The sequence below is a fragment of the Perognathus longimembris genome, chromosome 2 (genome assembly GCF_023159225.1).
Source record: "Perognathus longimembris pacificus isolate PPM17 chromosome 2, ASM2315922v1, whole genome shotgun sequence".
In the NCBI taxonomy this organism is placed as follows: domain Eukaryota; kingdom Metazoa; phylum Chordata; class Mammalia; order Rodentia; family Heteromyidae; genus Perognathus; species Perognathus longimembris.
The window spans coordinates 40,578,698-40,595,533 of NC_063162.1; the positions used below are offsets into that span (position 1 = coordinate 40,578,698).

General features: G+C 42.0%; 1 protein-coding gene across 3 annotated transcripts; it reads left to right on the forward strand.

Moving 5' to 3' along the window:
* The first annotated feature begins 5,803 nt into the window (after window positions 1-5,803).
* Nrbf2 (nuclear receptor binding factor 2) lies at window positions 5,804-16,575 on the forward strand. 3 transcript variants are annotated; one of them, XM_048338860.1, is made up of 4 exons: window positions 5,804-6,016; window positions 10,939-11,023; window positions 13,800-13,840; window positions 15,102-16,575. In XM_048338860.1, exons 1-4 carry the CDS (start codon window positions 5,987-5,989, stop codon window positions 15,810-15,812), a joined length of 867 nt encoding a protein of 288 aa, XP_048194817.1. In that variant the 5' UTR covers window positions 5,804-5,986; the 3' UTR covers window positions 15,813-16,575. The 3 variants fall into 3 exon arrangements, with proteins under 3 accessions (XP_048194817.1, XP_048194819.1, XP_048194818.1); XM_048338861.1 differs by lacking the exon at window positions 5,804-6,016 and adding an exon at window positions 7,574-7,722; XM_048338862.1 differs by lacking the exon at window positions 10,939-11,023.
* Window positions 16,576-16,836: the final 261 nt, after the last annotated feature.

Genomic DNA, 16,836 nt, shown 5'->3' on the forward strand with positions numbered 1-16,836 from the left:
CTTTGAAAATTGGCTGTTGAAGCAAGGTTTAGCAACATATCCTAACTCAGGGGAGTTGGTACCAGAGGATTTCAAGTTCAAGGCCAACCTACCTACACAATGAGACTCTATCTGGAGACAAAATAGAATGATAAAAAAAGAAAACTGGAGAACAGTTAGGGAGCTTCTGCCTTATGAATACAACCATTTCGTTCCTACAATTCAGTTTCTAATTTATGATTCTTTAATCATCTTCTAACATCTCCTGAATCCATGGATAAAGGGTTAGAGCAAATGGGAGAGCTGGGTGGTTTGAATCCTGTAGTTGGGGGTGGTAATGATAACAGCGGAAGATGATTTGTTTGGGATATAGCAGAGCTGGGAAATGCCTAGAAAGCACAACGCTAGTGAAAGGGAGCTCGAATAGTGGCACACACTGGCAGCCCGAGCTATTTAAGATGCTAAGACTGGAGGATGATGAGCCCAGGGATTTGAAGTCAGCCTGGCCAACACAGTCAGACCCCACCTCAAAAAAACCCCAAATACTAAAATTGCAAATGCACATGAAAGGGATTTCCCCTGGTGTGACCCAGTGCAGATCAACAGGTAAAATATTTTCATAAAGGGAACCTGGCAGCCCTACTGGGGCACCATTGGCACAAGGGACATTTAACATATGGGAGGTCTTGTTTCTGTTTCCTCATTTGAGAAACACTAACAGTGCAAAGTTGATTGGATCATTGCCTTTCTATGTGTATATTTAACTGACTTTCTGCAGGCATCAGTTACTAAAACAACAACCAAAAAAAAAAGTTCTGAAATTCTACTTTCTTTGGCTTTCCCTTTGTTGGACTTTGTTGAAGAGAATGCTGACTCTTATCTAATTTGGCTTTGCTGTCCTGGCTCAGGCTGGAGCAAGTGAACCACTTGGCCCAGTTTCCAAGGAGGTAGGGCCTACTGACCTTATGGCTTCTGTCCCCCTCTCTCGAGGCTGATTCCTGCCCAGTCTGGTTTGTAAATAGTTCTTGGCAAATACCCTGGAGGAGAATAGAGCCACTAACAACAGCTACTCTCTTTTTAGCTAGTACTGTGGGAAGTAAGCTTGGAAAAACTAAAAATAACCTTCATAATTGCAGTGGGTTACCCTTCCGGTCTATTTCTACTATTGCCAACATCAGATACCATTCCAGCAATATTTAGTTGCTTGTACAAGATGGAAAAGAAAACTGGGCTTACAGCCAGAGAGACCCAGATTCTAGACCTAGCTGGGATATTTACTAATTTTAGGATACTGGACCAGTTATTCATTTGAGCCTGTAGGAACTGAATGAGTACATGTACAAGGGCTTGGAAATCTGCAAAGTGTTATACTGTTATGCCATGTCTCGAAATGACCACCAAGAAGGCCACCGAGACTCAGACGTTCCGAAATGCAAAAGCAAGGCAAGACTTTATTCAGGCGAGCTGCAACTCGGGCCTTGTCCTACCCACCGACACAGCGGAGGTTAGGAGGGAGCCCCGAGCTGCGATTGCACAGGGCTTATAAAGGCAAAAAGCAAAGTTACAGCCATCAGGTGTTCAAGCAAGCAAGATTAGGACACGGGTACAAATCTGATTGGCTCAGGGCTCAAGGCACAGGGCTCGAGGCATTCTAGGGGCGGTTAGAGTTAAGCATTCCCAGCGGTTAGAGTTCTTGACCGGCTGGGCCCTAATAAGCTTGTCCTGGGTTTGGTTTGCTCACAGGGCCTGCTCATCTCTGGTTCACGTGGTAAAGTGGGGTTCGCGTGGTAAAGTGGGGTTCGCGTGGTAAAGTGGGGCCTGACTTCAAAGTCTGGCTCTTCAATACAAACTATTAGAATTGAGAAAGGGGATAATCTGAAAGTTTCAGGAAATAGTATTATTCAAATCTCTCAGTAGCATGTGATTCAACCTAAGATTCTGACTCTTCTGATTCTCTTTCACATTTTCTCTTTTTCTAATTCCTTTGCACATTTTATTTTCATATTTGTATGGTGATTTAAATTCAGGGCCTCATGCTCTCTTGCTTGGCTTTTTTGTTCAAGGCTGACACTCTACCACTTGACCCACATCTCTACTTCCACGGGGATTTTGAAGAAAAGGAAACAGCACAGGAAGTAATGGTTGCATTTGCATGCATAATATGGCTTTTAGTCATAATCTTGGGTCAGGGATGGGGTGCAGGGAGAGAGCAGATTGAAGCCAGAAATAGCGGAGGCAGGATTTGTTGAACATGGGTGTGAGTTAAGACTCCAGTTATTGAGATTGAAGCCTCAGACAAAAGCATCATTGACATTACAAGCCACTGTTAGACTGTGATTGTGGAGCTTCAAATGTATGCATTTTATTCAGACATTCTATGTTTTGGGCTAGGGATGTTAGCTCAGTGATAGAAGGCATGTGGGATGCAGGTTCCATTCTAATACCACAGGTCCAGCACATCAGCACTAGAGTCTTGATTCTCATTGTAGCCCCTACTCCAATGGCTCAACTCCAAAGATTACTCAATACCTACCTTTGGCTACCAACAGCTATCTCCATTGCTCTTCTCCACAGTCTCAATAAGATGCTCATCTCTCTCTCTCTCTCTCTCTCTCTCTCTCTCTCTCTCTCTCTCTCTCTTTCTCTGTTGGCATGGTAACTGATTTGTTTTTACAAGCTTTTGTTTTTAATTAATTAATTTACCTTTTGTTATTGTAGAGGTGATGTACAAAGGGGTTACAATTATGTAAGTCAGGTAATGAGTATATTTCTTTTGAACAATGTCACCCTTTCCCTCACTTTTTCCTGCTCATCCCCACTAACAAGTTGTATAGTTCCTTTTCAAAATAATGTCCAGTGAATTTTTCTTCTTTTAAATGAAGATTAAGAAGGATAGAGAAAGATATAGAAACATTTCTGCCCCACCCTATGCAGGAAATGGGAGATAGAGACTCTAGGGGTACTGGTTTGAAACTGGATTTGCAGTTGTTTCAAAAAGTCAATTCTTATGTACTAGGTAAATTCTTATGTACTACTAGGTAAATCTGAATGAATTGTAGGGCAGCTTTTCAATTCTGGGTGTGACATGTCCTCAAATCCTTTATTGTGGGACTGTGCCTCAAGATGTGATTAGAAATCTGGGCCTGTTGCTCCCTAAGCTGTTCCTGACATTCTCTCTCTCTCTCTCTCTCTCTCTCTCTCTCTCTCTCTCTCTCTCTCTCTCTTTCTCTCTGTGTGTGTGTGTGTACGTGCGCACCAGTACTGGGATTTGAACTCAGGGCCTGGACACTGTCCCTTAGATCTTTTACTAAAGACTGGCACTTGATCACTGGAGCCATAGCTCCACTTCTAGCAGTTTATAGTGGTTAATTGGAGATAAGAATTTCATAGACTTTTCTGCCCAGGCTGGCTTTGAACCAAAATCTGCAGATCTCAGCCTAGGTAGGAATACAGGAGTGAGCCACCAGCACTCAGCTTTTCATAGTTTTTGAAAGATTAATTTCTCTGAAGCTGTTTGTCTCACAGTGTACCACATCTTCAAGTGGATTAGCTCCTCAAATGATTACTTCTACCAGATTACCACTTCTAGTCTACCATCAAGATCTTTCAACTCTATGCCCAAAGTATATCTTGTATATATCTACTTCTCTGGCCATTTCTTGCATATGGTAAGGGCACCATAATTTTGAATTGTGAATGCATGAATAATCTTAATTCAATTGACTAGCTAATCCTCTCCTCCTTGCCTTGTCTCCCTAGAATTTGTCCTCCACTTTTCAGGGACATTTATCTTTTAAATATAGTAAATTAAAGTGGGCTTCAAAAACCAGACCACACTAAAGCCTCCAGAACAACCATGTTTACCATAGCTAAGTTGTAGAATCAACCCAAATGCCACTCAGTGGACGAATGGATCAAAAAATGTTATATATATATGTATCACATACATACATATGTATATGTGTGTATATATATGTAGAGAGAGAGAATGGAATTCTATGCTTTCATCAAAATGATATTGTACCATTTGAAAGAAATGGAAACATTTAGAAAAAATTTATATTAAATGAAGTAAGCCAGACCCCAAGAAATATAGGTTGCATGGCTTTCTTCACTTGTAATAATTAGAATGTGCCTATAAATCTACAAGAAAACCCAATGGATAGTAAAAGACAAAAATTTACACTTAGATATGATAAATTAAACAGAACTCTAAACATTCACATGGTGAGATTAAAGGAGGATATTCTTAAGACAGGAACACAAGGGCTCAATAGCTATATATGCATGTGACCATATAAAATGATGCTTATGGAAATGAACTCCAAGAAACAGAAACAAGAGGTTTCTTATTTTACTTTTTTGATCTTTTTTTCTTTCTGTTTTCCCCCTTTTGACACTGTTTTTGATTTCTGTATCTCTTGTCTTATAAATTTATCTGATTTGAGTAGGGGAAGGGGAAGCACAGAAATGGTGGGACAAAGGGTGAACTAACTTAGCAGTGATACTCACTAGACACTATGTTAGAAAGCAACATAGAACTTGTTGGGAGGGAGGTCAGGAAGGAAAAACCTGGGAGAAAATGAGGGATAGGGTGGCACTGTTCAAAAAGAGATGAACTCACTGCTTGACTTATGTAACTAACCCCTCTATACATCACCTTTACAATAAAAATTTAAAAAAATAAAGTGCTTAAAATTATTTACTTGAGGGGTTGGAGGTCTTGTGCCTTGGTAGAGTGGTTACCTCCCATGTGTGGGGCCCTGGTTCAATCCCTTACTATAAGTACACACATTCCTTCACATATTTGCCAATGCTTTCTGGAATAAAAACACTTCACTATGCATTAAATGGCACTTCATTATGGTCATCCATATTCTGGAACTTGTTTACCTGTTTGACATCTTTTCTTCTTCTTCTTCTTCTTCTTCTTCTTCTTCTTCTTCTTTTTTTTTTTTTGCCAGTCCTGAGGCTTGAACTCAAGGCCGGAGCATGTCCCTGGCTTCTTTCTGCTCAAGGCCAGCACTCTATCACTTGAACCACGGGGCCGAACCCAGGGCTTCATGCCTGCTAGGCCCCATTCCCAGCCTGTTTGACATCTTTTGTTTGTCTACCACATTCTAAGGATGTGGACAAATCTACCTATCCCATCAACTCTAGCTTTAGAGATGTAGTACAATGCATTTCTGTTGCTAGACAAGCTCTTTATCTGTCTTTTTCAGATACCATCTTATACACACACACACACACACACACACACACACACACACACACTGCATATCACCACCCCAAAGCACCAGTAAATCCATCTCAGCTTTCTTTGTTCCCTTTGCAGCAGAAATCATGTTTGTCAGTGAATTCCATGACAAAAACAACTTAGCAGAGTGGTTTGGCACATACATATAAGTTAAGTGAATTTGGCTATTTGTGACAAGTTTATTATATGCAGTCCAGAGTCTTCACCCACCATCTATCCAGGTCTCCAAAGTGGTTTTATCTTTGCTGTTTGATTTTTTAATAACAAAAAAAAAATCAACACAGGTAAAAGGATGAGGGCTAGGGCAGGAGATCATGAGAGGTGTAGCTAAGAAGAGTGGATTTGGTGTAAGGTTAGACTGGAAGGAAACGAGTGAAGCTCACGTGACCATAGAGCGTCTGAAGCCCAAGCTCTAACTCTCGCGAGAAGAAAGACTTGAGCGCGCGCCAGCAGCCGTCAGCTGGCACCGCCTTTTCGGAGCCCCGCCTACTTCTCGCCCTCATTCCCATCTTGAACCAGCCGCCGGCGTGCGTGACGCCATGACGCCATGCGTGGCGGCGAGGGCGCAGGGGGCGGGTCCACCGCACGGCGTCGGAGGAGGAAGTTGCTCCCACTGCGCCCACCGCCGGCTCACAGGGCGCGGAGCGGAGTCCTAGTCTACGCTGCCGCGTCGCCTTCGCCTCCAGTTCCCCTCCATGTGCCCCGGCGCTGCTGCTTCCCTTCCTCAGGCCGCCGCTTACCCCGGGGTCTATGGAAGTAATGGAAGGACCACTGAACCTGGTGAGTGGCCCACCTGGGGACCGCGTCTGTCCGGGGCGCCTTTGCCCCGGGGGTCGGGTTCCGGCCCCCTGCCCGCGCGAATAAGCTGGCCTTTGAGGCCCGGACGCGCGGCTTCGACCCCTGGTCAGCGCCGAGGCTGAGGGGCTCTCGCAGGCCTATGGGGTCCCACGTCGGTTCCGGCCAAGCCGCCTCGGACTTTGCCCTCCTCGGGGAGGCCCTAGGCAAGGGGCTCCGGGAGAGGGGCCGCCGCCGCCGCCGCCGCCGCCTCCTCCTCTGCCTCCCTGCGGGGAGGGAAGTGCCTCGGAGCGCCACGTAGCCGCTTCTGCTGGCCAGGACGCCCCAGACCCTACCGGGGCAGAAATGGAGCGGAAATGGTAGCGCCGGTTGTAAGTTCTAGCCGGGCGGGGTGGGGGCCGAGTCTGAGCCTTTCAACTTTGGGGAGGTAGTAATACCCCCCCCCCCCCCCATCCTCTGTCCCAATTTCCTCTCAAGCTTTTTCGCCTTAACATTCAGGTGAGGAAACTGAGCCCCACCCTTTTTTGTTTTTTTATTTCCAATCCTGGAACTCAGGGCCTGAGCACTGCCCCTGGCTTCTTTTTGCTCAAGGCTAGCACTCTACCACTTGAGCCACCAGCGCCACTTCTGGCTATTTCTATATATATGTGGTGCTGAGGAATCGAACCCAGGCCTTCATGTATAGGAGGCAAGCACTCTACCACTAGCCCATATTCCTAGCCCCTGAGTCCCACCCTTCTTTCTCCCCTGTAGAGACACAACTGGAAACACACCATACAAAGTTGCTCCTAAGTGGTTGGTTGATTCCCCCCCCCTCACACACACACACTATCAAAATACTCAGAAAAAGTATTGGTAAACTGATTTCCTACAGTTGGTTTATTTATATGTATTTTTTTAAGGCAGTAAGAAACAAGAATTCATTCCAGGTTGGCCACCTCGTCGTTTGGTTTCCTGGAAAAGATTCATATTTTGGATCCAACAGTCAGATTACTTAATGGTGCATGAAGGAAGAATTTTTAAATCACAGGTTTGCAGTTCATTTGTCATGGTGGGATTGGAAGAAACCCCAGTGGAGGATTCATTTATGCCATTGGAACGCTCAACTTCACTGTCTTAGAGCTTGGCATGGGTTTAAATTACATAGCGATGCAATACAGTCTGGTGAAGCCAGATTTGGATTTGAATTCTGGCTTAGTCACTTAATAGTGATATGTACAAGCTTACTGACATCATTCAAGTTTGTTGTGAGGATTAAAGGGGTAGTTAGTTATAAAGTACTTGCTGATACCTAGCACAGTGTAAAGAGTTAGCCAAGGGCTGGGAATATGACCTAGTGGCAAGAGAGCCTGCCTCGTGTACATGAAGCCCGGGGTTCAATTCCCCAGTACCACATATATGGAAAATGGCCAGAAGTGGTGCTGTGGCTCAAGTGGCAGAGTGCTAGCCTTGAGCAAAAGCCCTGAGTCCAAGGCCTAGGACTGGGGAAAAAAAAAAAAAAGAGTTAGCCAATACTATATGTGAGATTAAAAAGTCTTAATTTAAAATTTTACTTACAGAATGAAGATTTGGACTTTTTGAGGTTTAAAGCCTGAGATATCACCTACAGCTGTTATTGCAAATCACTGGTGCTGGGTTAACTGCTTTGAGGAGTCTTCCTTGGTGTTAACCAAATTGGGCCTACTCCTTATGTAAGAGCTGTGTACACTTAACAGTTGGGCTGTCTTTCTGAAGTTGTAAAAGCCAGGAAAATATCTAGCACATTTCTTGTTTATGAGGTGATATTGTCATTTACAAGTGCAACATGGATGGCTCTTACTGAAACTTCTCAGGAATATTGTTAGAAATAACTAGCCACTTAAAAAGTGCTTCAGAGTTCAGGTATCCTAACAAAATAACCATTGGTTCAGGTCCAGTCCACTTTATTTGGCTAGAGGCTGAAGCATAGTGTGGCTAAAAAGATATAAACTGATGGCAGTGGTAAATGAAGCTTCAGATCGCCAGTTTAGGAAAATTTACTTAAACGATAGAATTATTATTATTATTATTTTGCCAGTCTTGGGGCTTGAACTCAGGGCCTAAGCACTGTCCCTGAGCTTCTTTTTGCTCAAGGCTAGCTCTCTACCACTTGAACTGCAGCACCACTTCTGGCTTTTTTTCTGTATATGTAGTACTGAGAAATTGAACTCAGGGCTTCATGTATATGAGGCAAGCACTCTACCACTAGGCCGTTTTACCAGCCTCATTATTATGGCAGAATTTTTAAAAGAATCTTAAGCAGGCTAGCACAATTTCGTAATCTGGCCATAAAATTTATGTGACACTTATTGAAAATTTGATGTCTTGAATTTTTAAGGCATTTGAGATTTGAAAGACCGAATTTCCAGCCTACCTGTTTATTAAAAGACTACAGTGAGAGGGATAATGACATTTACTTTGGGGGGGGGGCGGGGGAAGGAGCGAGAGCAAAAGAGGTTGTAGAAGTATTGAGGCTTGAACTGAGGGCTTGAGTGCTGTCTTTTAGCTTTTTCTCCTCAAGACTGATGCACTACCACTTGAGCCTCAGCTCCACTTCAGGCTTTTTGCTGGTTAATTGGAGAGAAGAGTCTCATGGAGTTCCTTGGCCAGGCTGGCTTTGAACTTCAATCCTCAGATCTCAGTGTCCTGAGTAATTATTAGCCACTGCCACTTGGCTTGACATTTACTTTCAAAATGTGCTGTGATATATTAGTGATAGGCCTCTGTCACTCAGAGTGGTGGAAGACTGATGTTTTGAAGATGATGACATTCTTTTATGACAGTCTAGCTGACTTAACATGATAGTTCTCAGTCCTGTAATTTTATGAATGCTTTTGAAAGTCCTAGTACTATATTATTAGCTTGTTCTGAAGACATTATAGACTCCAGATTCATCATGTAAGGATTTATTGCAGCACAGAGATTTACTATGACCATGAGCCCTCAGAATGTCCTTGGAATATCCAGTTAGCTAGCAAAAAGCCAGAAGTGGGAAGCATGGCTCAACTGGTAATGTAGCAGCTAGATGCAGAAAAAAAGCTGAGCAAGAAGAGCTCAAGGCCTGAGTTCAAGCCTTGATACTGGCACCAAAATAATTAAAAAATAAAATTTAATTTCACGTTATTCGTTTTATTTGCTGCCAATTTGGTGACCTAAAGTTAGTTACAATCAAATTTGATGATGTCATCTCTTAGTTACTTACGTTGGTTTATGACTATGTTGTCACAATGGTTTTCTTTATATGTGGGAGTATGTGGGTTTATTTGTTTTTAGTAATTGAACTTCCCTCTGGTGTTGTCAATCCGTATTTCATCTGAAGTCGCTGATGATTCTTGCTTTTTTTTTTTTTTTTTTCCAGTCCAGGGGCTTGAACTCAGAGCCTGGGCACTGTCCCTGAGCTTCTTTTTGCCCAAGGCTAGCACACTTACCACATGAGCCACAGAGCCACCCACTTCCTGCCTTTTCTGAGTAGTTTATTGGAGATAAGAGTCTCACTTTACTGCCTGGGCTGGCTTTGAATCAGGGCCCTCAGATCTCAGCCTCCTGAGTTGCTAGGATGCCAAGTGTGAGCTACTGGTGTCTGGCTTTTTTGTTGTTGTTATACAACAGTTTAGGTAACAACTTGTTTTGTCATCAGAGCCTTAAGTTCAAGAGAGCCACCTGAATATCCTTTTCACAAGTTTAGAGAGTTAGAAAGTGATTGGAATCTTCAAAGATACTGGATCATTCAGTGTTAGAGTGCAATAACCGTGGGTAGCATCTTGTTCTTGCACTGAAAAAAAAATACATCCATGAACCAGTTTTAGCTTTAGCTCAAGCCCTCGTCCAAATCTACTGATGCAGAATCTGCATTTTAACAAGATTTCCAAATGATTTGAGTTCCTTTTAAAACTTCTGGTCCAAATCCATTGTTTTACAAATAATAGCTTGTATGTTAAAAAAGAATCAAGCAAGTTCTTAAAAATCATGTTATATGTATGTTTGATTATTCTTTTAAACCATACAGTTTAGTGAAAGTGTCTTCAGAATAAGTATTTATTTGCTTTTGTGTCAGTACTGGAGCTTAAACTCATGGCCTGGGTGTTTTCTCTTAGCCTTTTTGCTTAAGGCTAGTGTTGTACTGCTTGAGCCACAGCTCTACTTACAGCTTCTTGCTGGTTTTGGAGATAAGAGTCTCATGGACTTTCCTGTCTGGGCCAGCTTTGAACTGCGATTCTCAGATCTTAGCTATACTTTCCTGTCTGGGCTAGCTTTGAACCGCGATTCTCAGATCTTAGCTATTTTGAAAGATGCTTGCTAAAAATCAAGAAAATACACATTTGAGTAACAGTTTATGATTGTAATTCTTATCTCTGAAGAATGTGAGAAGAAGTGTCTGGTATTAACCAAGGGAGGGTCAGTGGTTATTATCTACAAATAACCAGTTGCTTATAGAAGCTGTAGTTCTAGGCCGTACTCCTTATGTAGCTCTAGTTATAACTGAAATAGTGGTCTTATGTGTGGCTATAATTATCACTTATCTTGCATAATAGTTTTGAGAGGGGCTAGAAATATGGCTTAGTGGTCAAGTGCTTGCTTAGCATGCATAAAACCCTGGATTTGATTTCTCAACCACATAAACAGAAAAGGCCAGAAGTGGTACTCTGGCTCAAGTGGTAGCGCACTAGCCTTGAGCACAAAGAGGCCCAGGGACAGTGCCCAGGTCCTGAGTTCAAGCCCCAGGATTGGCAAAAAATAAAGTTTCATGAGGGTATGATAGTGCTCAGGATCGTGTACTCCACCACCAGTACACTCCCAGTCCCCAACCCTCTATTTGTTGTTGTTGTTGTTATTGTTGAGTCTTATTTCATTATTCTTAGTAACTTGCAGTGTGAATGTTTGTCTTCTAGGCTCATCAACAGAGCAGAAGAGCAGACCGTTTATTAGCTTCAGGGAAATACGAAGAGGCTATTTCTTGTCACAAAAAGGCTGCAGGTAAGTGTGTGTGTGTACATATGTGCATATATATACATACATCTGTATACATGTGTATATACAAAAAAACACTGATTGTAAGACTGGAGAACAATTTCTTTTTCCCAGTATTTCTTACCACTTTTTTTAGAATGAGATAACAGTAATGATTTGATACCCTGTATATGCTAAGGTAGACTCTATTGGCCCACTGGAATATCAGCTTTATAAAGTACAGAGGCTGTCATATATACTACATTGTTGAATAATTCCTAGACATACAGGTTCCCCTATTAACAACAAGCCAGTTGTAGAATTCTGCCAGTTCATCTTAGATGTTATAAAAAGAAGGCTGGGTTTTAAATAATTGGGCTTCGGTTCTAAAAGTAGTAACTAATTCCATCCAGTTCAATTTATCTTTATTTTCTAAGATACTAGTAAAATCTCTCGGCACCTAGAATGTTAGAAGGCTGTTTCTGTGATCGTTCTTTAGCTTCCTTTCTGAATATTTCATTTCTACCCACATGTTTATATAGACATGCTGGCTAGGGTTTTCATTTAGCTAGGAAGTTTGGAACTGTTGGCTTCTAGGGCTGGAAATGTAGCTCAGAGGTTGAGTGTGTGCTCAGCATGCATGAGACTTAGAACAGTCCCTAGGACAGAAACCAAAAAAAAAAAAAGGGAGGAAAGGTAGTGCTGGCTTCTTAACCTTAGGCCTCTATTTTAACCCTAGTCAGTCTAACATGCTAAACCAGAAATAAGTCTTAGGGGATCTGTTTTGCAAATACCAATTTCTGTTGTTTGAACAATAAGCCTAAAACTTTTGGAGGATGTCTGAGTTTTACTCATGTTGCATTGTGATTTTTGTGGGTGCATGGATTTTCAGAGGAAAAAAAAGGTGTGTATGTGTGTACATATGTGCATCTGCATGCTGGTAATAAGGCTTGAATTTAGGGCCTTCTCATTTGGCTTTTTTCTCCTCCTCATATCTGGCACTCTACACGAGCAAAACCTCCAGTTCCAGATTTTTGCCAGTTATTTGAAGATAACAGTCTTAGCAGGGTGCTAAGTGGCTCAAACCTGTAATTCTAGCTACTCAGGAGGCCGAGATCTTAGAATTGCAGATCAAAGCCAACCTGGGCATCTCCATTTAACTACCAAAAAGTTGGGAGTGGAGCTCTGGCTCAAGTAGAGTGAAAAAAACTAAAGGCCTTGAGTTCAGTCCCCAGTACTAGCACACATGCACTTATGTGTAAACACACACATAGGTGCAAACACACAGAGAGTCTCAGACTACCGCACGGGTTAGCCTCAAACTGAGATTCCAGTCTTCACTCATGAACAGAGTTTACAGCTTTTAACTGCTCAAAGAAGGCACATGATAGCCCCTTTGGTCTCCTATTCATATAACTTAGTGTTCTAAAAGTAGGTGTTAGTGGGGGAGGGTTGTTGCCTTGGTTATTCAGGTTTAAATTCTTGGTTTTAATATCTGACTAACCTTTAATATTTATCGATTTAATTTCCCTGCCTCTTCATGTGGCTGTCCTGCTGCTATGGCACATCAGTTGGGAACATGCCTGTAATCCCAGCTCTGATAAAGTTTAAGGCTAACTTTAGCTACTAAGAATATATCAAACATTCACACCATAACAGCTTTCTAGCAGTCAGCTCTAAGAGGAAAGTCAGAATTTTATTACTACGTATTCTTTTTTTTTTTTTGCCAGTCCTGGGGCTTGAACTCAGGGCCTGAGCACACTGTTCCTGGCTTCTTTTTGCTCAGAGCTAGAACTCTACCACTTAAGCCACAGTACCACTTCTGGCTTTTTCTATATATGTGGTGCTGAGGAATGGAACCCCAGGGCTTCATGTATACAAGGCAAACACTACCACTAGGCAATATTCCCAGCCCCTACTACGTATTTTTAAATAAAGTCAACCACAATTTTGTCCTAAGATCAGAGAGAAGTTTATTAAAGATCTGTTTAAATGGCACTCTATGCTCAATAATTTGCATATAGTGTATATAATGTGTGTGTGTGTGTGTTTGTACTGAGTTTTGAACTCAGCCTCATGCTTGCTAGGCAAGTCCTACCACTTAAGGCATACATCTGGCTCTGTAATAATATACTCACTTTTCTTTATCTCCTCCCCCCCCCCAGTTAACTGTGAACTTGTGATCCTCCTGTCTCAGCTTTCTGGGGTTACAGGTGTCAGCCGCCCTGCCTGGCTTATTCTTGGGGCGCTCAGCTGCCTGATTTATAGCAGGTTGCTAGTGTAGCACAGAGACAACTTGCTAAAAAACCTTATAGGAGACCAAAATGACAGAGTCCAGGTATTTAGATGGCTAAAATGTCACTGATAATTCCTTAGTATTTTTGTGAGCATGGTAAAATAGGGCTGTAGTAGGGTCTTATTTAATTTACCCTGAAAACATTTTTTCTAATTAGAGCATTTTCAATTAATTGTAGACTCTATACACTTGGTTTAATTTTTTATGGTGCTGTGGGTCAAAGACTGGGGAAGTATTCTACCACTGAGCCACACTCTCATCCTCTGCAGGGATTTGCATGCACAAACCCCTCAAACAAGGTTAGGGAATGTTTACATATGTGAACCACTGACATTGTCCTGGGAGAAGTTAAGAATCCTACTTTTCAAATTTGCAGTTATAGCAGATGTGCTTATACGACCAGTTCTTTTTTTATGAGAAGTATTAAAACTCTTTTAACATGTTAATTACATACAAAACGATAATGTCCATATATTAACATGCCACTTTTTTATTTTAATATACCAGCATATCTTTGTGAGGCCATGAAGCTGACACAGTCTGAGCAGGTGAGGCATGTTTCTAATTCTTACAGTTACAGGTGAAGAGGATTTTCTTCTGGAGACTTGAATTTAAAAGATACATAAAGGGGCTGGGGATATGGCCTAGTGGCAAGAGTGCCTGCCTCGGATACACGAGGCCCTAGGTTCGATTCCCCAGCACCACATATACAGAAAACGGCCAGAAGCGGTGCTGTGGCTGAAGCGGCAGAGTGCTAGCCTTGAGCGGGAAGAAGCCAGGGACAGTGCTCAGGCCCTGAGTCCAAGGCCCAGGACTGGCAAAAAAAAAAATAAAAAAATAAAAGATATATAAAATAGAGCATGAGGCCTCTTAAAACAGTATCTGAAAAAATGTAAAAAATGAAGAATTCCTCAGAAAGGAAAAAGTGAACTGCTGTTGGTGTCCCAGATGTGTCATGCAGAAACATCTTTGGTTGTTCCTTGTGGATCTCAAATTGGCCGTTTTTTCCTTTAGAGACCCCTTTAAGGACCTTCCTGGTGATCAGTTCATGTTTGAACTATTAGCTTACAGTAAGTACATAGGTCTGGCCAACTGCATGTTATCCATTGCTCCTACATGCACATCCAAGATTTATTGATACCTAAAAATTATTTTTCAGGTATTAGTACCTGAGAGACATATAGTATTTTCACAAACTAAGGAGGTAATTTGTGTGGCTGGGATCCCCAAACAGAACCAAAGGAACTTTAAAACTGCGTTTGTGATGGTATAGGCCTTGCTCCTGTTAGGTATGTCCTACAGATGTGCATTGTGCCTTCTGAAAAACATATTAATAGGAAGACTTTCTTTTGGGCTGGCTGTACAATTATTCCTAAAGAGGAAAGGTGTCAAGCCAGGTGTTGGTGGCTCACATCTGTTAGCCTAGTAGCTACTCAGGAAGCTGAGCTCTGAGGATCTTGGTTTGAAGCCAGCCTGGGCAGGAAGGTCAGTGAGACTCTTATCTCCAATTAACCACAAAGCAGCTGGAAGTGGAAGTATGACTCAAGTGATAGAGTACCAGCCTTGAGTGAAAAAGCTAAGAGATAGCTCCAAGGCTCTGTGTTCAAGCCCTATCACACAAAAAACCAAAAGATGATTTTGAAACTGGGCAAATGGTGCATATTTATTTTTGAGTTTCTGTTGCAAACATAGCATACATTTTCAGTTCCTGGGTAACACTGAAAAGGAAGCTCTTGGAATAGTGTGTACTGAACAGGACTTAGAAACAGTGGACATTACCTTCTGTAAATTGCCTTTCTTCCTGTACAGGCTCATTTATCACTGGAATTGCAAAGGGATAGCCACATGAAGCAGCTCCTCCTTATCCAGGAGAGGTGGAAAAGGGCAAAGCGTGAGGAACGGTTGAAAGCTCAGCAGAACACAGACAAGGATGTGGCTACCCATCTTCAGGCATCTCACAAACCCTCTGCTGAGGATGCGGAGGGCCAGAGCCCCCTTCTTTCTCACAAGTACAGCCCTTCTTTGGAGAAACACCTCCCTGAAATCCACGGGGTCTTTGACAGAGATCCAGACACACTACTGTTTTTGCTTCAGCAGAAGAGTGAACCAACAGAGCCGTGTATTGGAAGCAAAGCCCCCAAAGATGACAAAACAATTATAGAGGAGCAGGCAACCAAAATTGCAGAACTCAAGAGGCATGTGGAGTTCCTTGTGGCTGAGAATGAAAGATTAAGGAAAGAAAATAAACAACTAAAAGCAGAAAGGGCTAGACTTCTGAAAGGCCCAGTAGACAAGGAGCTGGACGTAGATGCTGACTTTGTAGAAAAGTCTGAGTTGTGGAGCTTGCCACCACAGGCAGAGACTGCCACAGCCTCATCAACCTGGCAGAAGTTTGCAGCAAATACTGGGAAAGCCAAGGACATTCCAATACCCAGTCTTCCTCCCTTAGATTTTCCATCTCCAGAACTTCCACTGATGGAGCTCTCTGAAGATATTCTGAAAGGACTTATGAATAATTAAAATGAAAACCATTGGAGAGGTCAGAAGCAGAAATTATTCAGTAACAGTTACTCCAGAAATGAATAAAAAAGGGAAAACCACACCTAAGGGTAATCCTGGAAACACATCTGGTGCAACATGGGAGAAGAGGCTTGCCAGGAGTTGAAGACACTGTGAAATGTGTTGCATACCTGATTCACTGACTTGAGCTAATGATTCCGACTTGGCAGACACTAAACTTTTTGGAGGTTTGTTTTCTCCTGATACAAACCAAATGGCTACCTGGAATAATTTTTTTGAGCAAGAATTTTTCTTATCTTCAGGGTTAAATGTATAAAAAATAGTATGTCACGCATAATTAATCTGTAATGCCATAAATGATAATGCAAACCCTGAACAATATGGTAGCCTGCAGGTTGCCTTGTATCTGAAACATGCTTTCTATCATGCAGTGACTGTATGCATTCTGTTATGCACATTTTGTTTAAACTATATGTGCCACACTTTGCACTACTCATAACATGATGATAACCTCAAGACTATCAGGAGAAATATTTAAATTTCCATTTTATGAAGAAAGGAACCAAATTTTAGTTATGCTTTTTAAAGAAAATTACCAGTTTACATAATTAATCAGGGTGCATTTTAAGTTCTAACTTTGTTATATAATGCATCATTTGAAAATACCAAGGAGATGTCCTTTGTGTTTAATGATGCATGAGTGAAGTAATGCTAGTTGGCAGTATTTGATTGTAAGAAATCAATAAAGTAATTGTGTTTCATACTTTGGTTGAATGCACTTGGTGGTTAAAAAGGCAAGACATTGAATGGCTTTTTCTTGTGCTGAGAGCTTTTGGATAGGGGTGCTATCAAATGATTACATTGCTAACCCCTTTCCCCCGCCCCCCCAAGGAAATGAGAATAGAGAAGTTCTGAGGATATAGCTTCTTGGCTTTTGGGCTGAGATCAAGTAGAAGGTTCCTGAGGTTTAAAGCACAGCATTCTTAATCTCACACACATAGAAAATGGTTAGGGCTGCTCTAGG